Genomic DNA, 27,541 nt, shown 5'->3' on the forward strand with positions numbered 1-27,541 from the left:
ATCCATGGTATGAAATTGTCTTAAGAGTTTTGTCATAGGAACAGTTAGAAGAGAAATGTACAAGGAAAGTTCTTGGTAGTATGGGCACTGCATGAAATTGCTACAAGTTATGTACATTTTTTTTTAAATCACAAATAGTTGGTGCTGATGCTGCCATTCTATACTTGAAAATGTCCTATTCCTTTGTTTAGCAGGTTCATTGATTTGTAGGGGGGTTATGGATTGATTGTTTCGAGTGTGTGCTAATTAGATATTTTTTTTGTTTCTCCTCCCCATCCCCCTATTTGAATCTTTTCAGGTGCACAAGGTGGGACAATTCAGTTTGCAGCGGCTCGGCGGACCTCACCACGCGACGCTGGCTGGGCTGGCGAGACCAGTGCATATCCATCAGGGATGTCGATCCCCCTAGCACACCTATTGACACATCCATTGAGGTGAGGAAACGTTTGTAATCCCTGCCCCCCCCCCCCCCCCCCCCCACACACACACACACACACGCACACATTTACTCACTTATTATGTATTTCTCTGGGTGCCATTTCAAGATTTCACGATGTGTGTTTGTGTGTGTGTCGTATTGATTTGAGAGGACATTTTGATTCTGCTCACACTGAAAGATCAACCCTCATGTTGCACAAGAGTCAACATGCACACAGCAGGGACCCATCATCAATTACTTGATGTTAAAAAAAAAAAAAAATAGCTGAGAGTGATGCTGCGAGACTTGCCAATGGTGATTGGTCTTGTCTTTGGTTCGTAGTGGATATGTAGAGATCACAAATGTGTGATTATAGGCACAATTCATGCAACTCTTTATCAAGTACAGACATCAAAACTGAGTGGGGTTAGGAATAGATATACTTACAGTATTGATTACTAGGCAGTTTTTATTGTGTGATTAAATAAAGTCTATAGGCCTTTTGTCTGCCGTAAGTGCGACGAGATTAAGAATACTGGTACCAAAGAAACAAAATGGCTATGGCCTTCTTTGCATATGAAGTGGCACGGAGAGTGTGTTGAATATGTACAAGTTGTGTAAGATGTGTTTCTGTGTTGTTTCTTCAGTAAGAGGTGGGTGCTTTATCCCCAAAATAGCAAAGGAATCCCAACAACAGATGCTGACTTTTATGTCTATTTCCATCCTAAAACCACCTCCTACTGTAGCTCACGCTCAACGTGACCAGTCTGCCGCGCCTGACGCCCGGCGAGTACTACGACTGTGTCATCGGCGAATTTGAGCCCGAACTGGCAACCGTGACGTACAGCCCCGACTCCTCCCTGCTCCACTGCAACACACCGCCAGTCAACAGCATCCCCAGCAATGAGCATGGTAAGAACATTGCAAGGGATTGATGACGATAAAAGCCCCATTCATACACACCCACCAAGATTTAATTTTTTTGTTTGTTTTAATAAACTTTTTGCAACGCAATGCAAATACCGTTGATTCTTCTGTGTGGACACACACAAACTTTTTAAACCGTGCAATGCGCATCAGGCTGCAAAAATCGGTCCAAATTTTCTTTTTAACTCTCACAATGATTAGCCCTGTATGGCATGTGAGAATGGCTTGCAAAGAAACCAGAGATATTTTAATCCCATAACGCAACTTGTCACACAAGGATCCACACACTCGGGTGCCCAGGGTCGCTCTCCTACCATGGTTCAAGCATGCGCAGTTTTGAGATTCTAGGTGCTTCATATGCAGCTGAGTGATTCTTTTAGGCATGTGTGAACGGTGGCAAATAGAATAAATTTTTGGCATTGCGATGCAAAAACTAATAACTTCTCCGTGTGAATTCTAATAGTAAAAACAATGATAATAATAAGGTCTTCTTTATCCAGGGTAGCCTCTTCAGTGTTGCCACTGCTCTACCAGAGGGCCCTGCCATTATCATTACCCTAGCATTGCCAGGTACCCATTAATACACCTGGGTCGAGAGGGACATTGTGGGTAAAAACATCTTGTCCAAGGACATCAACACTTGGCAGGAATCGAATTCGGGTCCTCCGTTTGCGAGTCGGTAGTCGCATTCACTGTGCCACAGCGCCCCCAATGTGGATAAAGAGGAGAGGATGAACGAAGTCTAGAAAGAAAAGAGAGGAGGAGGAGGACAAAGAATAGAAGAAGAAAACAAAAAAAGAAAAAGAAAAGAAGATGACGATGACTGAAGATGATTTGGGTGATCTTCCAGAGGTCCCAGTCGTTGATATTACCTACATGTACCCCCTGTATTGCCAGCTATACATCTTCACACTTGAGATTATTGACAAGATAATTGACATGTTAACAAATTGTTCACATACTTCAAAACAATGATGATCTTGCTCTTTATGTGGCCAATTATCTAGGCTAACTTGTCGAGGTATTGACTTTGGCATTCAGGTTCAGGGCCCCCCTACCTCCTCCCCCCCCCCAAAAAAAAAAGCAACAACACAACAATAATAAACAAACAACTTAGGACATCATTTGAATAAGATAGACCACTTAGATATGACAACTCAACAGACCCACATAAAGGCAATGTTGCTGCTAAAGAGATTGATATGTTAGTGGTACATCCCCATTCATAGACAGATGGTTTGGTGAATGAAAGCAATCGAACAGATGAGTCGATCACTTGTTAGGAATCCAATTCGAAAAATTATAGAACCTTAAACAAAGGACTCACTTGGTTTTAACTCTCTTAATTTTGCTATCAGGGGTAAGAAAAGGGGGAAAAAAGATGAACCTAGTAAAAAGAGTACACTGTGCTCAGTTTTTGTTTATGTTCGTGTTTATCGTTCTTTCATTTTCTGCCGCTAGGATCCCAGCAAGTCAAGCTGGCGCTGCGTGCCTCCGAAACGGGCCTGGAGATCGCCGAAACCGAGTTTGTCTTCTACAAGTGCTCGGCGTTCTCGAGCTGCATGGAGTGCGTGGACAACCACTTCGACTGCGAGTGGTGCGTCTTCGACAACGTGTGCAAGAGCAGGACGGACTCGTGCGGCAGCAAGGAGATCGCAGGCAACAAAGTGGTGAGAGCAAGCTCAAAAAATATTTCAGTGACTTCATTCTCTGTTCTTAGTCCTGTTTCTTGTATTTAACCCACTCAGAACCAGCATCTTTGCATACCGTCGACAGTGTATTCAGCCTTTCTGCCCCCGACAGTGAGAGACTTATATAAAACACCGTTGAAAATATGTTCTCCATGTCATTAAGATGCTGTGTATTCGCTGTGTGATGGTTTATGTCACAAGCGGTACACTTTTTCGGGTAACCATGAATGTTTGCACAGTGAACGTTCAAGTACGAATCATTAACACAAGCACATATCCAAGATCCAATATTCAAGATGAGATTTTGAATTTGTATTCAGATATATACTTACAGGTGGTGTGGAAATACGAAAACAGACATGAGCTGTATTTCTCTTGGCTTTTTTTTTCTCTCTCTCTCTCTTTATCTTCTTTCCCTCGATGCCACCTCAGTATGCAGCTCGCTGCGAATTTAAGGCATTGTGTATCCAAAATAGAATCTTAGCGATACCATATGAAAGGAGGGGAAAAAAAGATGGATAGAATATCACAGGTTGGGGATGAAAATAAACTAATTGACGCATTCCCCACTCGTTTCAGACACGGAAAGAGAAGTCGCTTGGTAATTCGAATGGATTTCTCAGCTTGGATGACGGAATACCTGTGTATTTTGTATCTATAAAAGACCTGACTCCTGTCAATTTTTTTTTCTCTCTCTGTGTCTGTCTGTCTGTCTGTCTGTCTTTCTCTCTCTCTCTCTCTCTTTTCATTTGAAGGGGTGGGGCATTTTTTTTTTCCAAAAGCAGCAACCCTTTGTCATTTTAAGCAGCAACCCTTTGTCATTTTGGAATTACTTACGAATTCTTTGTGCAGTGACACTATCGTCATAACTCTGTATAGCCTTAACTTTTTCCTCCACTGAATATTTGAGGAAAAAACAAAATCTCCCCTTGATTTATGAGTTATTTCAGACTTGAGTATTGCAGACTAGGTATGTACCTTCATGTTAGTTCACCGAAAATTTTAAAAAAAAACAGAAGCTAGATTACTTGCTGCATAATTTCCAGCCACTCCTATCACATTTGGCTTTCCTTCTGACAGCAAGGTGAAGTCCTTGGCTATAAAAGAAAAAATAAGAAAAGAAAGGTCTTTGGTCTGCTATCATGCTCAACATGCTGTAGGAGTCCTCGCGCTTGGCATGTAGTTCGTTTGTCTTGGCAGGAAGGAAATAATGAAGGAAGGGAATGATGAGATTTTTTTTGAAGTGATTGGCAGTGTTTTCTGTCAAAATGGGAAGTGGGTACTTAAGTTTGTTGTGTTTTCTTTCTTCTTTTTTTTTTTTTGGGGGGGGGGGGGGTTGGCAATGTTTTGGCTCTGTCGTAAGATTGCAGTTATGCGGCGGTAGCAGCGGTTTGCAGTGATGCTTTGAATCTTTTCCAGCACAGTAGCAGATGCTGGGCATTGGACGACGGCTGTTTTCACAAAGTCGATCATGATGTTTACCCCAGAATCTTTTTGTCCGAGCTTCAGAAACTGCTCAAAAGTATACTGGCATAGTCACTCTGTCCAGCAAAAATACACCCACACAACACCTGTTTTGCAATCGCTTCACTGGGCTCCCCGTTTAATGATTGCATTGTTTTTAAAATTTTGTTGCTTGCTTTTCATTGTGATCGTGGTTCTGCTTCCCATCACAATACCTCGCTAATTCAAAGTTACACTCCCACGAGATTATGTTGATCATCCGCTTCTGATTCCCTTGTTGTCCCTAAAATCACTAAATCACGGGGGAAAGATCATTTACTTTACTCATGCATGCCCCAAACTCTGAAATAGCCTTCCTGATTACGTCAAAGCATGTATGACATGCGACTCCTTCTAAAAACATTAAAAAACTGTTTTGTTTTTGTCTTTGATTTGCTCAGTGTTTATGTACCTTGAGCACTCTACAGAGTGGATTTTGCACAATATAAGTTTTATATAATTATATGAAAGGATCACAAATATCACCTTACCTCACCCCCTTTTCCGCATATATGCATTCACACATGCAATATCACAAGGCATAGGAAGACCTTTTGTAACAGAGATTAACAAGTACAGAAGAAGGGAAAAAACGTTATTTGAAATGGCGTGCATGCAACCACTGTTAATAAAAAGAAAAGTGCAAAATTTATTATTGATGGTAAATCCTTCTGCCATGTCTGTTTCGTTGCAAACATCATTTGTAACTTTTTCTCACCGCATAAGAGAGTATGTGCAAATTTTATGGTATATTTCTTTGCTCTACACAAATCTCGTTACTCGTACTCATGTCATCCGAAGAACGAATCTGCATCCACAGTTCTGCACTTGTAGATGCCGATCCCTGCCAATTTCCTTTCTTGCTCGGACTGGGAAATTCGGTGGCGGCAAAACATCGAGAAATGAGTGACAAACAACATCTTTGTTGATGTTGTCTGCTTGTTTTGTTGGCAGCCGCATCTTACTGTTAGGAGGCCGATGCTGTCAGAGTGAATGACAACTTTGCAGCGTTTTGGAAGCCGGATGGTTTGGGATTGGGGATATGAGTGTCTCTGAAATTGGGAATCCCGCAAACTTTATGGCAAGAGGAGCGAGTAGCTACATCAATATTGACACGTCCAAAGGAAGCGTAGAACATTCATGCAGACTTGTTTGTTGTTGTGTGGGTGGTTTATTTTTTTGTTTTGTCTGTTTGTTTGTTTGTTTGTTCATTGTTTTGGGGTTTTTTTTCGCATGCACTGCGTTGCAGAGGGAGTCTCACACATACCATTGTGTTACGGAGGGAAAGGTGTAGAAACAAATTATTCCGTCTTGTCGTTGGGGTTTGCAGAAACACATGGATGATATTACTGCATTATTTTGGTGAGGAATCATTTTTTTTCACATTCGCCGTGAATGGAATCTCAAATGCACTCGCAGAAGTCATTCAGTTCCAGTGGGGAGAGTCTTCTTCCATTTACTAGTCTAGGTACATGTATAGGATGCATAATGGCGCATCCAATAACGCCACCACATTTTCAGTCACCATTTATATTTTTGCTGTATCATTGCTCATGTTATAATTTTTTGAAGTTAGTGTTTTTTTGTTGTTTTTTATGGGATATAGGAGAAGAGGGTTGGCAGGAAATTGTGTCCATTTCATTTTTTTTTTTCAAAAGCAAAATCCCAAGGAAGGTCATGGTGCTGAATGGAAAGGCAGTTTTCATTTACTTATTTTTTTTTCCCCACTTTCCTTGGTTTTTTTTTTTTTTTTTTTTTACTCTCTCTCTCTTCTAAAAGATGCATTTTCAGAGAGATGAGAAGGAGGAGATAGTTGTTATCTGTCACCAGCTCACTCCCCCGATCTCAAGCCAACTATAGATCCATCAGTCAGACCCAATCAGAGTTATGTTTTTAATCAAAACAGCAGATGAAACAGTGGACAATAGCCCCGGGACACAGAATGGCGATATTTTTCCTTTATCCGTCCGCTGGTTACATCTTTTCCCATAACTCCCCCCTTCAACCCACACCCCCCCCCCATTCTTCATTCCCTGATCTTACATCTCGCCACCCACCCCCCCCCCCCCCACACCAGCGAGCCAATCTCCCACTGGGGTCCTTTCGTGTCTGCGCTCGCTGTCTTCCGTTCGCTCTTTTGTGTCCAAATTGGACTGGCTCTGAATGATAACGTGACAGCAACGAGCCAAGGCTTTCCCCCCATAGACTCAACTCATGATTCATCCCCACACAATTAGCCATCGGGTTTATTTTAAAGGCCCGTCTCTTTCTCTTTTTCCTCTCTCTCTTTTCATCATATTAGTATGAATCGAAGTTTTGAGGGAAAGCGTATCGCATGTCGCATATTGTAGATATGCCACACCGAAAATAAACATATGTGCGATGTGATTCCGTCGTGACAGACAATGTCATTTGCCGTATTGCGCGAAGGTGAAACTGCAAAGTCCGAGGGGAGGAAATTCTCCCCCTTTTGACATTTTCATAGACTTGCCTGAAGGAAGTTTTGACATGCATATCTCATATTCCCACGTGCATGTCTGTCAATTTTGCCATGGTAATTGAAGAAAAATATTCCTCGATATTCTTGGAGGTGTAAATCTGCAGTTTTCGGGGGCATCCTGGGGTGTGATATCATTACTGGAGGGCATTGCTGTGGCTGATTGGTTCATTTGCTGCGCAACCAGTATTCATAATTCAAAATTTGGACGAGCAGTGAATGCATCGAAAGCAGGCCCGTCTTATCACAACACTAGGGCAATGGATGAAGTTACTCTTCGCAATAAACACATGGGGTTCAACTTTCCATCGCTCTATTCTTTCTTTCCACCCCCCCCCCCCTCCCACCCCCTATCGTTCACATGATGTCTACCCAAATATGATTTGGTATGAAGAATAAACACATGCAGTCCAATTTTGCATCATCCTAATATCATTTTTTTTCCCCCAATCATTTGATGTCTACTCAAAATGAGACATGAGCCAAAGATCACTTGCATAATTTCTATTCCCACACCATCTTGTGGCTTTGATGAGTTTGGTCATTAAAGTGCAGCAACTCATGTGCCAACCTTCTTCATACAGAATAGAAAGGCTGGGGTGCATTAAGACCTGTAAACAGATAGTGCAATATATACATTTCAGCAATGATATATTCCTGCCATGGTATATTAGAATTGTAGACATGTATTTCACATAAAAGTGGCTGCATTCTTAGACCACATGATATAGTATAGCATTGGGAGTACACATATCTTTCAGTGCCTTTCTTTGTAAGCAACACCAAACTTTTGTGCTGTATGTTTTTTACATAGGACCAATGCCAATGAACTTTGTGTGTTTTATTGCAGACGAGAGTGTTTCTTCCTCTGCATATATTTCAGCATCTTATGAAGACCTTCCTTTGTCTATGTTGATGTGTTTATGAGCATCACAAATTTTTGCACATTTACAGTAACAGTTTTCTATCTCAGTATCTAGATATTTCCATTTATGAAGGAAGTCATCTGTAGGGAAGCTGACTGGACCTTTAAGATTAAATGCTTTTCCCGTGGTGTTGTTGCTGCGTCTCGCTCTAAATAGCCTGAGCCTGTTCAAGTGGATACATTATTAGCGGCTTCATCGTGACATTGACTGGTGTGGGGGGGGGGGGGTGTTCAATGTGCTAGGAAACTGTAGTACTCTGTGTCATAATTATTCTTATTCAGTATCCCTGGTTGTCAAACTCCATTAGAGTTTAACAACCAGGAATGATAATTTTAGGGGCTGGAAAGTTTATGGGGCTCTTTTTATCCATTCTCTTCCAGTGTACATGATTTTGCCCTGGTCCTGACTTCAGACACACATTTCATCAGTCAATCCATTCACCTGTCTGTCTATCACTCTGTTCATGCATCTTGCAATCCTACTCTAGCTGTTTTACTATCTATCTATCTATCTATCTATCTATCTGTCTGTCTGTCTGTCTGTCTGTCTGTCTGTCTGTCTGTCTATCTATCTATCTATCTGTCTGTCTGTCTGTCCATCTATCTATCTATCTATCTATCTATCTATCTGTCTATCTGTCTGTCTGTCTGTCTATCTATCTATCTTTATCTATCTATCTATCAATCTACCTGTCAGTCTATTCCCATATCAATGTAGCTGTCTATTTATAATTAGGTCTATCAGTCAATCTTTATACCTATTTCTCACTCAAGGCCTATTTGTTGTTCTCCCTTTGCCCATTTCCATTCATTGTATGAGTAGAATCGTCTATACATTCTTATCCCACCATATATATATTTTTTTTTTGGGGGGGGGGGGAGGGTGGGGAGAGTTCTGTAGGCAGACCTACAAATTACTATAGGCAATGATAAAGATTGCAAACACTGTTCAGAAAGGTGGTGTGAACAGTCCAGAGCATCAAGGAAAATTCTGGGGGATTGCTGCCAAGTTCAGTTGGGGTCAGAGGTCGTTTGCCGATTACGAGGCAGCTGGCTGGAGTTACGTCCTTTTGACGTTCAATAACACCGGAAAGTATTACTCAAAGCATACCCACCAACCCCGCCCCATGTATACACACACAATATTGTGTTTTCCATGTCATATTGCTAAGATATGCTCATGATTCGAAATTGTAAATTACTATGTTTTGTGAAATTTCACTCTAATTGTAAGCTACATTGTACACAAATGTACAGTATGTATTTCTAATGCCACAGAAAAAGGGTTTGAGGTCATTTCTATAATTTCTGTTATATAGATTATCCATGCAATATGCACAATTAAAAAAAAAAAAGTCTGCATTATATACCCATTAGGACTCAAAGTCATTCTTCCAAACTGATGCATGTCGACAAGATGTGATTCCAGCCATAATTAGAGGTGGCAGTGTTTAGATGGAGTGACCCTTAACGGAAGGGGAGGGGGAGGAGGGGTATGGAAAATGTATAGTCGGGAACATCATTTCAACAGCTGAACATGAGGTAATTAGATTCGGGGGACAAACAGGATAAAAATGGCAGCACTGTGACATGGTACAGCACCTTATTTGGAGAATTTTTTTTTTTTTTTTTACTGAAGTTGGGGGGGGGGTCCTCTTCCGTCTGAAGGTTTATGTATGTATATTTGTTCTGTTGGGAGTCATGACTGAGCAACCTAAACCTGTATCTTTCCTATCCTTCTACCCTGGTAACATCAAAGAGGAAGTGTGTCAGTCTGTCTGTGTAGAGATGACAATGGATACTGCCATGCCTGTTTTTTAGAATTGGTGCGTATTCACGACGGAAGCATCATTTGTGGATCCCGCACGTCTGTTTCGTCATCAGGCAGCCGGGTTAACACCTTGTGTTGCTCGTCAAAAGTAACCAGAAACCCTGTGTGAAAAAGAGCATTATAAATTCCTTGGTGTCAGACGACTGGTAAGCCATTTGTCCCCTCTCCCCCTCCCCCCCCCCCATCTCAACCTTCCAAAATGCTGTTTGCCCCGTCAAATTCATATCACATATTTCGTCGATGATGTCCCCCTCTTTTATCGCCGTCATTGTTCGCCACCACACCACACAACAAGGAGAGCGCCATCTGAAATTGGACGCTCGAAACGACGATGACATGAATATCCATTCTGGATTCCCTTACCGCAATGGCTCCCGGCACACTGGGTGAGGTAATTGGGACTAATCTCGGGGGAACCAGAGGACTTGTCATTGGTATGCCAACCGCGGACATCCCCCACTCCAGAATCTGGCTTTTCCTTCATCCCCTCTTCTTCCTCCTCCTCCTCCTTCTTATTTTCCACCTCTTCCCTCTCTCCCTCTCTCTCTTTTCATCAATCACTCCCTACGTTCTCTCCATCCAGGCCCGTAGTAGTGACACGCTTTAATTGAATACCCCTGGAGGACGGAAAACATGATGCGGGGGTTAAGATGAACGACAAAATAAAAGGCAGAATTACCAAGATAAAACACCAGGATGGAGATTGGAGGAGGGTGGGGTGGGGGGGGGGGGGTCGACTTGGGACAAGAACAACCCATCACTGTCCATTTACACACGAGGGTTTCCATGTTTGTGACGTTCTTACAGCTCTGAAAGTGTCGTGACTTGAAAGTCAAACTCAATGACTGCTTCCATCTTCTTTTCTCTCCCTCCCTATTTCTCCCACACACTCTCTCTCTCTCTCTCTCTCTCTCTCTCTGTAGGTGATAGCTTGTTGAGTGTTGGCTACAGCGATGTCAGATGTAATCATATAATGCAGCCTAGTGGTGGCCCGAGGCCGTGCATGTATGGGTGGAGAAAAATGGATTTCCAAAAGAGGGAACGGAGAATTGGAAAGGGGGTGAACAAAAAAGAAAAAAAAATGCTTTAACCCCCAAATGATACAGGTGGCAGAATGACTGATTCTTGCAGCACGCTCTGACGCGGCTTTGGTTTCAGACAGACAGCCCGTGTACCAAGGATAACAGTCGTGCCACATTAGCTTAATGCGTATATCTGTCAAGATGCATCGTACGGGCTCAGTGAAAGAAACGGCAGGGAATATTTGATCATCCTTTCGTGGTAAACCCAGCCCTTCACTCCTTTTCCTCTCTCCTCAGCCTCCAAACGCGAACGTTTTGCTTCAAAAAGTCTCGATTACTCTTCGCAAATATCATCTTCTACATACACTGGGAAGGCATCCTGTCACAGTAAACTCTTGTGCCTTCAGCCTTTGTATTAAATTCCTACAAGAACTTAGTATTGATTTCCCCAACCTCAATGCACACCTCTTTACATTCTGCAAGATACACTCATTAATCAATTTCAGACGTGCCAGTCACTAGGGGGGTTGAAGATTCCTTGCGTACATATATGCATTTGGTTTGCGGAGTTTTCTCCAAACAATCGTCTCTTTGCCTCAACTTCGTAGAAGCAAGAGATTGTTTAGTCTAGTGTATGGTGTCTTTCACAAGTAAAATCCTGCGCATCACATTTAAATGATAATCTGATCAAAATGGTAAGGAGTGTTTTACGAACATGCTTTCCGGTCACAAACTCTGGGTGCGTTTATCAAATAATAAAATAAAATGAAATAAAGTTGAGGCAGAATCACGATCCTAAATGCATTTGAGGCATTATCGGCATCAGATAAATGCAACCGTGTTTTCAAACGCATTTAGAAATGCTAGTTTGAAATGCCATTCAAAGGGCGTTTTGAAACGTTTTTCAGACCAGGATTGCTTTTCTGCAAGTAGATAAACGCAATGCTGTTTTGAAACATGTAACTCCGAGCTGCCAAGGTCAACTTCCAGTATACTTTACATGCCGTCAGTTACAAAAAAGCATGCGCCTCAGTTGACTTCTACTTCCCGGGTCGAACGGCGCAAAGCAGCTTCACAGTGGCAACACTAGAATTGCCTGTTACATGATGTTTAGATAAACATGGCACCCCGAGAATCGCGTTTCAAACCATGTTCGTTAGTGTTGTATATTGGATTATCGTGACGTAACGCGCCTGTTTTATATTGTGGAAAAGTGAGCAAAGAAAATGGGATTCCATCGGGATTCGAACCCGAGACCTCCGGATTGCTAAGCTGTATCACTTCGGTGATCCCTCGCATTTATCCCCAAGTTGAATTATCCTTCGGGTTTATGCCAGGTTCAAGTGTGTGCGTGTGTGTCACACACAAACACACTGCTATAGCTTCTGACCACCCGAGCATTGAGAATTAAGGGTTTCTGGGACGAACACTGCACTAGGGCTTTCTATAGCTCAGTCGGTAGAGCACCGGTCTAGCAATCCGGAGGTCTCGGGTTCGAATCCCGATGGAATCCCATTTTCTTTGCTCACTTTTCCACTAATAATTTATATTCTTTCTGGTCAGTTTATTCTGTCTTTATTTGTTACAAACTCAAAAAGCTGTATCACTTCGGTGATCCCTCGCATTTATCCCCAAGTTGAATTATCCTTCGGGTTTATGCCAGGTTCAAGTGTGTGGGTGTGTGTCACACACAAACACACTGCTATAGCTTCTGACCACCCGAGCATTGAGAATTAAGGGTTTCTGGGACGAACACTGCACTAGGGCTTTCTATAGCTCAGTCGGTAGAGCACCGGTCTAGCAATCCGGAGGTCTCGGGTTCGAATCCCGATGGAATCCCATTTTCTTTGATCACTTTTCCACTAATAATTTATATTCTTTCTGGTCAGTTTATTCTGTCTTTATTTGTTTTATATTGTGACGCATTAAGCTTTGTGAATGTTACCATGAGTTACTATGTTGCACGAAATTGTTATGCGTGACATTGAGTTGTTAGCAAGCTAAGGTGCAACAATTAAAAGTAACATTAGCTTAGTTTGAAAGAAAAGAAAGGAGAGTTGAAGGAGAACCAGCTTGGTGACAAGACCATAATAACCTGTCTGAAATACAGAAGGGATGGATTTAGCTGCAATTAAATGACCGCATCCATCAAAGAGACTGTGTGCGTGTGTAATATGTGTAGCGTGACTCCCTTATAATCAGCTTACAACATTAGCACCATTTAAAATGCGTTTTGAAATGTGATTCTCTCTCTCTCGATAGATAAACACAGCCTCTGTTATGATAACTAGATGGTTAAAGGGGAATTTACCCCATATGTATATCAGTATGATATTGGTTTGGTTAATGGTATTCAGGGAGGAAAGAGAATTCTAAACCCTGTTTTCTTTTCTGTGTGTATAGCATTTGAGCTTTTTTTTAAGTCATGATTTGTACACAAGCTATCCACAACTGCATATCATCTTCAGAAACGATTTGAAGGAAACTTCGGAGAAACGGCCGTTGGGGACTCTGGTGTCTTTCACACGGTGATTCATCACATGGGTGCTATTAATTTTCCAACAGTCGTTGCATTACAGCACAAAGAAATGCTTTGGGAAAAATTAAGTACCTGAAGACATGTGTGTCTTGCAGTCCTGACTTGCGGGCGCAACTTCTTAAAAATGCAATACATCACACTGTGGAAAATCTCTCTCCAGAGATTTGGAAAGTCTCGCGATTTGCACCGTTCTGAGTCATTTTTTGTCACCCCCAAGAAATGAGCAGTCCACATGAGTGAAATCACTGAACCGCCCTGCTCGGTGGAATTGCAGAGACGCATTTCTCATGTAACACGGACATTGTTTCAACAACCAATTACTAGCCTCCGTCATGTCCCTTCATTTGTTCACGCATCATTCGCTGAAAAAACTCTTTTTCATTGAAAAAAAAAACACCTGAGAAAAAAAAAAGTTGAGTCATGGTAGTCATTACCTTCACCCTCCAGAGAGAGAGAAAAAAAAATCACCGAAAATACATGCTTGTTCTCCACGCTATAGTGCCTATGCTATGGCTGCCGTTTCGGTTCCATGGGGAGAAAACGAGACCAAATTTAGCATGCCACTGATAGGGAGAGTATTGGGCAGGAAAGTGTAAATCAATTGTTGCCATATGGCTGACCCGATGACAGTTAATCAGACAAAACCACACTACACTGCTTTGTTTGGGAGGAAACGGAGAAAGAAGAGGGGTGAAGATACCAAACCCCCCTACCCTCCCCTGCCCCCCAACGCCAGAACTTCTTCGCTAAACGTGCATAAACTTATCTAATTGGATGTTCCCATGGAAATTGTCTATTTGTGGAATACTTTTTGGCCCATCTCTGCCACAATTATTCCAGGCAGGAAGTGGTGGACGGTGACAGAAGTCTGTTTGAAAGGAAATGAGTAATGAAAAGACACTGCGAGCCCATTTTTTTTCTTTGCTGTCTTTTCTTAAGTGGTGAAGCATTTGTATTTATCATTTTCATTGCCATGGTACATCTTGTACTTTGGTAAATCTTCAAGTATCTACAAAGTGTACTTAAGCCTTGAAATCTATTAAATAATGAATGTGTTCTCTTGTGATTATCATGTCTTTATCACAACAATAGAAGAAATGTTAAAAAAAAAACTCTTTCTTCTAACACCACCCATTGCCCTTTCCTGGGCATGTGATACAGTACATGTGGGTGGTATACACAATGTTGAGTAAGATTACCGCACTCTGTTGGCCAAGCAACAGTGGATTTCACGATGATGTCTTCTTTTTGTGGATTTTGATTACTACCCAATAATGCTGATATCATATAACAAAATTAAAAGATACCTAGAAATGAAAATGTCACTGTTAAAAAGGCAGATTATGATAGATCATTCAGTTTTTGCATTTCAGTCAGAACAATGTATCGTGCTGTTTTTAATGCTAGTAATGTTGTGGCTGTTGAGAGTAGCTGTGAAATCTGACTGTAGTACCACACTAATGACAGGTCATCCAAAGTGTATCAGTATAATTATCATCTATGGAATGACAAGAGCTCATATCTCCATATATTCAAAAACGTCCTAACTCAATTTTGATATAAGAAATAGTGACTTGAGTTTTAAAACATTGCAATTATTAGCGTAATCCAAACCAATGTTTCTGTATCATTTGATATCAACAGTGATGCTGTTTTATAAAAATGTTCTGAAAATGACCACCAAAAAAAAAGCTTGATTTTTTACATACGAGGTCTTGTCACCCCCAAGGACAAAACGATATCATGTCATACTCATTTGATACCATATCAAACAATCATCTACTATGTATGTAGCTATCATTACCTTGTAATTGTTTTGATACATATAATCTAAAGAGAAATGAAGCACACAGCATGTGTAAAGCATATGTAAAGCGCTGCGACACAACTTATCGTCGGTATTAAGAATGCATTACAAATGCAATTATTGTATTGTATCTACACAACTTGAATAGCGTTGTGACACAACTTAAAGTCGGTAAGAATGCTATACAGATGTAATCATTGTATTGTATTGTAAGAAAAAGATAGGATTTATAGCTTGTTGACGAGCTATTTTATTGTATCCAATGACTATCTCACTTTGTTTATGTCTTTCCACAGACAAACCCAGATACGTGCCCACGGATCTACAACGACACGGAGGTTCTCATCCCAGTCGGGGTGGAGCGAAGCTACACCATCAAGGCTGCGAATCTACCCGGTGGAGGGGTGAGTCGAAACCTTTTTTTTCTCGGCAAACTTGATGTCATTGCAGCCCCGAGGATATTATTCCTCTGATTATTATATCAGGGATGCCACAAAATAGGTCAATTGCCAGAATGGTGGCGAATAAAAAGAACCGAGGCAGTTAGAGTCGAAGCCCCCCAAAATGTGTTGTTGCATTATTGATCGATGTTATCATATTGGGATTGCCTTGCTCCAGAGGAACTAGTGAAACGGGAAAGAAATGAGAGAAAATTTACAATTCAGAATGAATGTTTCGTGCCGTAATTTTCTGCAAGCGAGGTTCATTACGACATCCACTTACAATGTACACAAGGCTAAAACGAAAATGTTTATTTGCAAGTCACTGGGATGGGGGAGGGGGTAGTTTTGTGTGCGTGTGTGTATAATGTTATCATTTTGATACATTTTCAAAGCACCAACTCAGTGGTGGATTATGAATAGGGGGATATATAATGTGAGGACTTAACCACATGTGCAGCATTTGTGCCCTTTCAAATTTACACCATTAAGGACTGCTAGGGGTTGCTATCTAAAATTTATAGTGTGAATGGAATAAGTATGTATCACATGTCTCCATGTTGCTGTGAAATGTCACATACATTGGTACTGAAACATTCTGAGTTCTTCATAATTGTGTCTGTTGCGCTCAACTATTAATCATCAAAAATCAGCCAGGTTAAAACGGAGCTTATAAGCTCTCAGTTAAAGTATGGGTTCACTAAATTTCAAGTCCTGCATGATGATTTTTTTTTTTCGGGGGGGGGGGGGGGGATTTTTGATAAATTTTTTTTGCACAGTCAAGTAAATGTAGACATCATGTGACAATTGTTTGTACATTTTGAGGTTTAGACAAAAGTTACCATGGCACTTCAGAGCCAAATTATCTACAGTCATCTGAAACGTCGTCTTCCCCCAAAAAAAAACAAAATATGGATGTTCTTCATGAAGTGAAATTTCAGTATAGCAACAGCATTTATGCTTTCATTGTTGCTCGGAGCTATAAAAAAAAAAAAAAAAAAAAACGAAATCGTCCCGATTCCACTGCAAAGAAAGGAGATGCCTCGTGAAAAAGGTGGACACACGTGCATCAATTTCCCGTTTCCTCTGACAAGTAGTCGAGGGCGCTGGGCACGCGGTATTGATGACTTCCTCGAACGGTGGATTGGCCTTCGGTGGAAGGAAAACCTGGTGGATGGAGAAAAAAAAAAAACTCTCTGGCTAGCATCATTGAGGGTGCCGTTATGCCAGCTTGAATTAACGTTTCAATCCATCAGTCTAAAGCGTGATGACTTTAGTCCTCCCACTTTAGATGACGCCTTTAAAAAAGACAACAACAACTCCAGAAAATGTACATAAGATATTTCCATGCGGTCTTCTCATTGATCTTTGACCGATTTAGCTAAAAGTTCCTCACTGACTTTGCTGTTCTGTGGGGGTAGATCAAGACGGTCCGTTTTGACAGTTTATCAGCCATGGAAATATTTCAGTTCAGAAATTTCTGCATAGGAGGCTAAGGAATGGACAGGAGGAACCAGCTGCAGGACATCATAATCTCAAAGCCTCACTGAGGTCTTTAGCAGAGACAGATTTCAAGTAAAAACCTAAAGCAAAATTAAGACTTTAAATGTTAGTTGAGCTGTTGGACATGATGTAGCTCAGTGTAGATAGTACCGTATAGAATCTCAGTCGCGAGGCCCCTGGCCTGAGTCTGCTTACGGCAGTGGTTGTGCCCCAAGGCATGGCACTTAATGTTCATTACCTATTACTTCGAAGGGGACATAAAGCTGTTCTCTGTGTCCCGGTAGCTTCATCATACACTACATGCTTCCTTCCCCATAGTGGCCACATAAAATAAATCCAAACAAATGACACAAACAAGCACGTCGACATTCAATCGTTGACTTAAATATTTCTTTAAAGGTGTATTGTCTGTGTAGATGAAGTTTTGTTCCATTTTCTGGGGGGTTGAACGTGAGAGCTTTTACCGTAAACCAAGCGCCTAATGAGTTGAACATCTCAAACATTTTTTAGGTATGGCCATGATACATGAAGCAATCAGTGGGTCAGGCGATGTTGGGTGATTGCAATGTTGTGCACAGTTTACCACCCTTCATTAATTGACGATCTCAGTCGCCAAAGCTGGCACCCCGCATAATGTTTTAACCATCAGGGGCACTCAAGCGTCTGATCGGCCCCGTGCAGCCCTTTTCGAGAGAGGGCAAATGTTCAGGGTTCGCTGGCAGACCGAGTGGGATGGTGTGAGAACACGAGTCTAAATATTCCATACCGGCTAGTGGGGCCATCAGTGAGAGATTGCTATAGTTCTGTGTTCAGGGCCCTGTTTTATGAAGAGTTAAAATTGATTATATAGTTGATTTCAACTTTAAGTCTATGGCAGCGTGTGTGTTAAAGAAATTTAAAATCAATTTTATCTTTTGATAAAACGGGGCCCAGGAGTTTTGACCACACCCTTTAAAGATGCATTCTCTTTAATATCTCTTTCACACTTCCATTCTCTTCCCTCTAGGTCTCTCTTTCTGTATCTGTTTCATTTCCTCATACTCATCCATTTGTCCTGCTTGTCTTTTCATATTTTCTACCCCTTTTTCCTTTTGCTCCTTTTTCTCCCTCAGTTCCTCTTTTTCCTGTAGTGCAAAATGATGGTGCTCCTAAATCGTAGTCCAGCAACCATATCTGTGCAAGAGATTTGTGCTCTACTCACAACACTCAAAACCTGCTTTCAAATCAAGTTCTTGCCAGCTCACACCATTCGAAATATATGGGACTTCAGAGAAGTGTAGTATTCGCCCATTCTGAGCAGGAATTGGATGGAGAGGGTTTTCAGTTTGTTTGTTTGGTTGTTTGTCTTTTCAGGATATGTCATTTGAAAAATAATGCTGGGATTGGAGCAATCTTGTCTAACAGCCTCTTTCTTTTTTTTCTCTCTCTCTCTCTGATCACTCTGTCCTCAGGAACAGACGACCGAAATATCCTACAAGTGTGTGTTGGACTATGAAGGCCGCGAGATGTCTGTACCAGCCGTACGGGTCAGCGACTCAGTATTACAGTGCCAGCCAGCCATCGTAAGTTTCCAATCTGAAATTTGTGCATCATCGCTCCTTGTTTTGACGCCTACTTGTAACCATGGCCCGTTGTCAACAGGGTTTTAATATGTCACCCCCTCAAATTAAAGTTTGAAGGGGGTCGGTCAGTCAGACAGTCTGTTACAAATGTTGTGGATCAAACTACTTCTCCAGTTTTAAAGCAATTCAAGAGAAAATTTGCACTCACGTTGAGCTCAGTGTAAAGTTGTGCAAGACACAATTTTCCATAGTAGCGGAAAGTGCATTGCCATGGTAATAGCACATTATGACCCCCCAAATGAGGTAAAAGACTTGTAGATCATACTATGCCGGTTTCCAGCCATTCACAAGAAAATTGGTACTTCTGAAAGGTGCAATGTAAAGTTGTGCACAACACATCTTTTCAGAGGTAACACATTGCCATGGTAAAAGTGCATTATGACCCCTATATCACGAAAAAAGTCGATGAAGATTAAAGTTCTTCCCCAGTTGGTAAACAATTCACAAGATATTTGGTACTTGTGGGAGTGTAATGTAAAGTTGTGCAAGATTCAAATGTAGCTGAAAGTATGTTACCGTGGTAACAGCACATCACTTACTGTTGATTATTATTAGCAGTATACCAGTACAAAAGTGTTTGGTACGGGTAGTAATCACCTTCAGTGAATGTTTCTAGTGTTGAAAGATGAGAATAAATATCATGAGACAAAAAAAAAAAAATGATAGTCACTTCATATGGCTAACATTTCTCTGCTTCAAGTTTTCTAGTAATGATAATATTGATAATGTTGATGTGAAAATATCCTCCAGTCCAAATATTTTCAATTGTGCATTATCATGACTATCATCAGCATGCAGATTATGACTGTAAAACCTGCTAAAAGATATGTGTTTTCAGTAGCATATTCAAAGTTTCAGCATAATAAATTGTCTTATATCATGTGAGGTATTACTCCAAAGAATTAGCACGGAAAATATCTCGAAAGAAAATGGTCCGAGTATGAATTTTGTAATGTTGCGTAGTTGCTATATGTGTAACTGACCTTCTGATCTCGTGCATCAGCCAAAAGGGTTGATATCCAGCAGAAATCATTGTGCGCATTGCAGAATGTTGTTAGCGCACTTCTTTGCGCATGGCAGAATGTTGTTAACCCTATGCACACTCCCACAGCTTAGCGTTAATCTGCCATGCGCAGGTAAGCGTGTTAATGACAATCTGCCATGCGCATGACAAAATGTAAGGATTGTCATCTGCAGAGGTTTAGCAGTGCAAGTTTTGTTCTTGTGTTGAAAGCAATTGAGCAGGTACTTGGATGATAGTAATTACAAGACTTTGTGTAAACTTTAAGACTTCAGAGAAGAGCTGCTACGAGAAAAGTTTATTGCCATCTACTTTCTTGTCTGTACTTGTTTTGTTTTTTTTGTGAGGGAAGGAGGGGATGGGAGGTGTCAAAATAGCATCAAGAGATGCAAGACCCGACATGGATGTGTCGGCACTTGATTCTTCTGGCTATGTTCTAATGTCCCCGGTCTAAAACAATGTCGCTAAGGAGCTATTTACAGCGGGGTTAACGGATGGCTATTGACCATGAAATATGTATCCCCTATCCATCTCCGTAATGGCCTTCATGCATACTGCATGAGACTTGTAGAACAGCCACCAAGCCCTGCCCTTGATCACCACCACACCATCTCTCTCCCTCTCTATCTCTCCTTTCTCTCTCTCCCTGTCTATCTCTCTCTCTTGTATCTCTCACTATCTCTCAATATTCGTCTCTTTAATAAGCCTTCCCACATTGTCTTCACCATGATAGATGGCAAAAATTTGTTCATATTTTTGCCTCTTTGTGCTTATATTGTATATTTACATTTTACAGTCAAGCTTGCTGAAGTCGACCTGGCATAAGTCAAATAATCGCCCAAGTCGAAGCTATTTCTCCAGTCAAAATAGATTCAGCTTGGGCGAGGTTGACTGTATGTACACATGTACATGCATATCTTCCGATGAATGATATTGAAAAAATTATATGTCATGTTCATTTACTGGGAAAGTGTGTGCATATACATACATACATGTATATCTAGCCCACACTTATGAATTGTATTAATCCTTCCTGGAGTTTCATGTATTCCTCCTTTTTTTTTTTTTTTTTGGTCATTCTACTTTCTGCATTTAATAATAATGATGATTATGATTATAACAATAATCATAATAATGATAATAATAATAGATAACACTTACTGTAAAACATGATATATTCGCGGCATGAATTTTCCGCGAATTGGAACCGGCAGCCTTTTTCGTGGCATGAAATTTTCGCGAAGTACCACTGGCGTTCAATGCATAATAGTGTAAACAAGGACTTTCGCGTGCATTTTAATTTCGCGAATCTTGGCGCTCGCGAAATTCGCGAAATTAAAGTGCACGCGAAAATTCCTCGTTTTACAGTATATAGTGCTTAATACTGACGTTTCTGAGTGCATTAATATGGAAAAATATTACATTAAAATACAGCATAATGTACATTGTATAACAACAACAAAAATTAGAAAGAGTAAATAAGTTTTGAGCAATAATTTAAACTTATCTACACTTTCAGCATTTCGAAGATTCTTCCCATTAAGTTTTGCCCCCCCCCCCCCCCGCTTTTTTTTTTGTCTGGGTTTGAATATTTTTTTATACCACCACAAATTGGAGTATTGAAGATCAAGAGCCTCAATCCAGAAGTCTGCAATGTATTGTATTCTGATCTAACAAACGCAAACAGAAAAACTGACCAGAAATGAATATTATTCATCAGTGGAAAATTGAGCAAAGAAAATGGGATTCCATCCATTTCCTTTGCTCAATTTTCCACTAATAAATATCATTCTGATCTAGACAAGTTAACAGCTGCGATAGCCATTCTCCAGGGACTTTGTGCAATATCTAGAATCAGCAGTGTGCAATTAAAGGCTTTGTGCGTTCATAAATCGTCCGTCTTACACAGCGTGTGTATGTCGCGCTGTAAAGCTCAATTTTTCGCATATGAGACCATGGAAGAGTGCCGTGCATGTTTACAGCAGTTTTCTCCCCTTTTTTTGTACATTTCTCAAATTTCCCCTCCTCATTCCAAGTTTGCATGCATGTATAAGACATGTGGGAGAAGTCTGGATGATAGATGATATATTCCAATTTTGAAGCCGGGATATATATATCTCTCTCTCTTTCTTTCGTTCTTCTTTGCTTAGAGTAGTACTTTTCGTTCTTTTCCTTCTCCTCAACTGGGCCACTTTCTCTACCTCTGCCGGTGTTCTTGAATGTCCATATAAAGTGTCTCTGCTTCTCACCTCTTGTCCTGGGGATCAGATCCCTGCTCCCATTAGATGTACTCATCAATTTTCCCCCATTTTCCTAACACCATTTTTTCGAGGTTAATCCCGCCACAGATACAGAGTTTTCAACCTGCACCTTATATTCCCAGGGCATGATGTTCACACCTTTATGGACAGCAGTGCTTCATATGGAATCTGTCACCCTAATTTTTTTTCCTCTTTCCATACTTTCGTTTCTTCTTTCTTTATCTGTTTTGTGTTTGTGTGTGTGTGTGTGTGTGTGTGTGTGAGAGAGAGAGAGTGGTGTGTGTGTCTTACTCAAGTGTTTGTATCTATTGCTCCTATCTCTTCAAACATCTATTCCTTCAACCCCCCCCCTCCCCTTCACATGCCCCGACCCCATCAAAGACAAGGAGCATTCGCAGTCAGTGAGAGTGCGGTAGGCCAACCACTGAATGTCACATGACTGTGAATTGAACATAAAATGTCTCCTTTTTTTTTGCCAAGATTTTTAGTGCGTAAACACCTGCCTTTGTCTGGTTTCATGTTTTTTTCTCTCTCGCTGGTTTGTATTACTCACCAAAGGTATTTGGATGCAGGTCTTTTAGATTCCGGTTGACCAGAATTGATTTCCCAAAGTGAGATTTATTTGACAACTCCAGTGTGACTTTCTCTTTACGATGTTTAAAGAACCATCCATCCTCTACTCGGCCAACAGAAATCCTTCTTCCACCCCTTCATGAAATCAACCTGTATCATTCGAACGTTTGCCACATCCAATCCAGGCTGCACCATGAATCTAATCTAGTCATCCCTTGCGAGTCTTATTCATCCACCTACCCCCCCCCCCTCTATTATTTTGGCAGCCCTCCTCCCTTGCAGGCACTAATGACCCCCTCCTCCACCCCCTTTTTCTTATTAACGCTCCGTGAGGAAGTCGCATTGCATCACCTGCCGGTTAAACTCCAGCAGACTGGCAAGTCCTCCGCCCTAAACACATTACCACAAGAGCTAATTGACTTTCCCCAGGGTTTTCTCTCTCTTTCTCCTCCTCGAGAAATCTCAAAGTCCACAAAAGATTTAATTATCCCCTTCCCCCACCCACACCCTGGTCTTGAATAGACTTCTCGCGTGTCCGAGGACACATAAAATGAATACAGTGTCCCTTTCTTCATTCAAGCTTTGGAGGGAGTGGTCTCAGCAGAAGATGTTTTGGGGGGGTTTTGGGGGGGTTTTTTTTTTGGTTGTTTTTTTTTTTTGGGGGGGGGGGGGGGGGGGGGGGGGGGGTTCCATTGTATTCTTGATATTGTCCAAGAGTGTTTTTGCTCCAGAAGCCTCATCTGTTGAAGGACAGAAGAGGCCGTCTCAGCAATCAGCTATGCGTGCTTCATCTCCATTTATGCATCTCAAGTTCCGTGTCCTCCTCCTCCTCCTCTTCCTCCTCCTCCTCCTCCTCCTCCTCTTCCTCCTCTTCCCCCTCCCCACCCCTTCCTCTTCTCCTTACCCCCCCCCCCCTTCCCCCATTAACTTTCTTTACGTTCTGTTCTTATGAACTCATTCCTTCTTTCTCTGCCTTCTGATTATGTTTCATTTCTCTCATGGGAAATTTGTGTGTTTGTTTTGAAGATTCCATTCTATCTCCCTCTCTCTCACTCTCAATGTACACACATTCTTAAGTTAATGCATTTTTTTCCAACACATCTCACCATCTTATCTCTCTCTCTCTCTCTCTCTCTCTCTCTCTCTGTGCCCTCTATTCTAACTGTCCTGCATGTGAAGTCAAGCAACTTGAGGCTCTTATGCTTGATGCTTTTATCTCCCCTCCCTAAAAGCTGCAATTTCTCAACTTTCAGCTCTGCTTGTGGTCCAGGATGTTCCTCCTTTTAACTTGGCTTTCCATGTTTTGATTTGTTATAGAGCTTCCTTTAACTCCCACACATCTGGTATTGTTGTTCCTGAAGCTAACCTGCAGAATCTCACCGATGTTCTTGTGTATTTGTGTGTTTCTTCCAGTACAATTACGAGACAGATGCGGACGTTCTCCCGGTGGTGCTCAGCGTCCAGTGGAACAACAACTTCAAGATTGACAATCCATCGGGCTTTACAGGTAAATACGTCTTTCTGATTTGCATTTTTTCTGATATTTGATTTGCTTTTGTCTTTCACAAAGAAGTGGCTCATGCATTACTTAGTAGGTGAATACCTGGAAATGAAAAGTTGTACAGAAGCATTTCAATTTTGGTAAAATTCAGTCAAACTCGAACACATCAAGATTGGATGAGATTTGGCCTGTCGGTCTTATTTTTTTCGGGGGGGGGGGGGGGGGCAAGTTGTAGATATTTACCTTGAGTTATGAATGTAAGCTTTTGATAGAACATTCAAACAGGAGGGTTTCTCACCTAATGTTATTACACTTTGGATCTTGACATTCATTAATTCTGACATTTCACAAGTTTAGCAATCACAATAAAAGATTGTGCTATGTTTGCGGCGAAAGGAAGACAAGCTTTTAGTGTATGAGCAATGATGATGATGATGATGCTAGAAATGAAGATTGGATGTAGAATGGGATGTTGAACTGTCTAGCATGTTCTGAAGGCAGTATTCCATCACAGCAATGTTTCATATTGCTTTTTCCAAGGGGGGGGGGGACCTTGATAATGTGATAATGATGGGAAAAAATGTGTGGTTCCTTTGAGGTCGTGTATTCCTCACAAGTTTTCCACCCCCGTGGATGCCTAACTGACAGCTATCGATTGCTTGCCTTTCAAACTCGCCCCGCTTTGACAGTGAACCTCTTCAAGTGCAACGTGAACCGCCCCAACTGCGGCGTGTGCATCAGCGCGGACACCAAGTACGAGTGCGGCTGGTGCGAGAGCACCCAGCAGTGCTCCATCGACGACAGGTGCTCGGACTGGTACTCCTCGGGGGATCTCTGTCCCACCCCGAGCATCATCAGCGTGAGTGCATCACCTAAAATTCCTGACCGCTTTAGGAATGAAGTTTAGAACCCTTTTAAAGCCAGGCTAGAAGTAGAAAATGTGTTGACTGTCCATCTTTGTTCCTGTGAGCTGTTTGAAAAAAAAAAGAAAAAAGAACTCATCATTTTGAAGGAGTGACCATTTATTATGGGTTGTGAAGGCCACAGTACTGCACTCTGTTCCAGAAATGTTGTATTGGATGGTAACTGGTCATCATGATAAACTTATATCCCCTAAAGATAATTAATAATGCCACCATGCTAAGAAGATGGCTTGTTGTAGCTTGGTACAGGTTCAAAATTGAAGTGATTTCATTTAAGTTCAGCTGTATCTGCAGTTTTGCAGTAAAAAGAGATCATTGCTGTTGTCATGGCGATTTGTTTGGCAGGGGTGTAACCATCTCTTTCTGTTCATGTCGGGTAGTTTTCCCCCAGGGCTGGTCCCGTGGAGGGCAGGACCAACTTGACCATCCAGGGAATCAACTTGGGTCAGTCTACTGCCAACATCCACAATGTGACCGTGGCCGGACATCACTGCGAGATGTTCCCCGAGAGATACGTCACTGCCACAGAGTGAGTGGGGGACACGCCCTTGTTTGGGGGGGGGGGGGGGATCACATACGTCTTCTAAACTTGTTTCCTTGGCAGCTGAACTGCCACCTCTGGTTCCCAACTTCTCCCCCTGCCCCCTTTCTTTCCTTTACTCAGCCACTTTCTACCCCCATACCTCCCATATTTCTACCCAAATGTCCCCCTGTCTGGAACCAAGTAACCTCTGCCCTCAACTACCATCCCTCCTTCTCAGTATCCTCCCCCTCCTATCATAAAACCCTCATCCTCCCCGCCCCATATTATCCACTCTTGTTTTCTCCACCCTTCTCCCTCTGTCTCTGATACCGAATGCTCTCCATCCATCTCTCCACGTTCTCTTTAGTTTTCTTTCTATTGATAATGAAGGCACTCATGATTTATTTTCAAATGTGTGAAGAACTTTGAAAAACTAAGTCCGCACCGTGTCATGTTGCAAGTTTTGGGTTGTCGTTTTTTTAGAAGCGTGCCACGGCAATAAACTCAATGTTCCTCGGTTCAATGTTTTTCGTGTCGGATAAAAATCCCCTTCAGAGGGAGAGAGAGAGAGAAACAAAATATTGCTGACAATCACAACAGTTTCTCCTCCCTTCGTTGCATTTATATCTCTTGGCAACTCATCCAGAGATATATCAAGTAAGATTACGTTGATCCTGCGCATATACACCATCGCTGGCTTGTGTGTTGTTAAGAGATTTATGTAGATGGCTGGATATGGAGACAGAGGTAGATTACAGACTGCTATGTCCCTAAACGCATCCATTTCTTTTGTCTGTACTAACTTTACACGATGCACAATTCAGATTCAGATTCAGATTCAGATTCATTTTATTGTCCATATAGGAACAAAGTAAGAGTTGCAACGTTTACATCAAATTTCTCGCACACAGCGGAATGCTTACCAGTGGAAATGTTCTATGGCAGTTTTTAGGATGTAAAGTAATTAGAAAAGCACTCGCAGAACACAGACCTCCACCAAGCAGCTCATTTTCACCCTTTCCAACCTTACATTCATGCCGAAAATTGCCCACTTTCCCAATACAGAAGCCTGTTTACGTCTTCAGCTTCCAGCTATATAGCACCTTGCCCGAGCAGAGCACGCGCTTTAGAGCGCATATGCAAACCTGAAATATGCCCAGCTTGAATTCCCAAGTTCATTGACCCTTTCTCCCAAAAGAACAAAAATTCTTCCCTTCAAAAATCCATAGATATTCCCGGATCACAACCAAAACCAAAATTTAATCATCTGTTCCTTGTGCCATTGTCGACTTCTCCTGCAAGGTGTATTCAAATCTGTTCACAAATTTGGGGGTTATTTTTTCATACAGACGAACCAATGCCGATGATCACTTAACCTCCTCCTACCTTGGCAGAAGTAATAATATCAGTGTTGCACATAGTACTCTCCTGGAAAAGTTCAGATTTTACATACCTAATGTGTCTCATCCAGGTCAGCTGTTTCACACGTAGCTAAACTGCATATTTCACAGATAATCACATTTCCATATCACCATATTTATATCACCATATTTCTTTCTTCTCTGTCGTTTTTCTTTTCCTGTCTGGATAACAGGATTGTGTGTATGATCCAAGGCGTCTCTAGTCCCACCAGCGGGCCAATCGTCGTTAAGCTGATGAGCGGGAATAAGACGGAGGAGGGGCAGACGGATGAGGATTTCCGATTTGTCGTAAGTGAGGCTGCGATGGCAGCATTTTTATTTTGCGGATCGGAGCAGTTCGGAGCTGGGTCGGGGTCTTTGCACAGAGAGGTGTTCCTTGCCAAAACATTGTGTGATAACATCAATACTTTATTGTTCTTGAGACTAAGATGAGTCGATGAATGTTGTGACGTCGTGCATGATGAGGGATGCTTGCATAATTACATCTTTTATAATGAGGATGCACTTCTAGGATCTTTGCACTTTTTCAATACTTTTTTAAAAAAAAACATTTATTCATGTTTGGGTAAGTTGTTATGTAGCTTAAATGCCCT

The 27,541-nt window shown here is 41.6% G+C and overlaps 1 protein-coding gene across 1 annotated transcript in view; it reads left to right on the forward strand.

The window, feature by feature from the left end:
• The first annotated feature begins 305 nt into the window (after nucleotides 1-305).
• LOC139728722 (plexin-A4-like) overlaps nucleotides 306-27,541 on the forward strand; it is a 43,001-nt gene continuing 15,765 nt past the window's right edge. Inside the window, exons 1-9 of the mRNA XM_071639663.1 lie at nucleotides 306-434; nucleotides 1,165-1,330; nucleotides 2,807-3,015; nucleotides 15,457-15,564; nucleotides 18,555-18,665; nucleotides 23,994-24,087; nucleotides 24,771-24,940; nucleotides 25,385-25,533; nucleotides 27,122-27,236. Coding sequence (XP_071495764.1) covers nucleotides 2,908-3,015; nucleotides 15,457-15,564; nucleotides 18,555-18,665; nucleotides 23,994-24,087; nucleotides 24,771-24,940; nucleotides 25,385-25,533; nucleotides 27,122-27,236 — 855 coding nt within the window. The 5' untranslated portion in view covers nucleotides 306-434; nucleotides 1,165-1,330; nucleotides 2,807-2,907. The remainder of the gene's footprint in view (nucleotides 435-1,164; nucleotides 1,331-2,806; nucleotides 3,016-15,456; nucleotides 15,565-18,554; nucleotides 18,666-23,993; nucleotides 24,088-24,770; nucleotides 24,941-25,384; nucleotides 25,534-27,121; nucleotides 27,237-27,541) is intronic.

Source organism: Diadema antillarum, unplaced genomic scaffold, assembly GCF_040938485.1.
Source record: "Diadema antillarum isolate AM-2024a unplaced genomic scaffold, OU_Dant_1.0 seq00000194_RagTag, whole genome shotgun sequence".
Taxonomy (NCBI): domain Eukaryota; kingdom Metazoa; phylum Echinodermata; class Echinoidea; order Diadematoida; family Diadematidae; genus Diadema; species Diadema antillarum.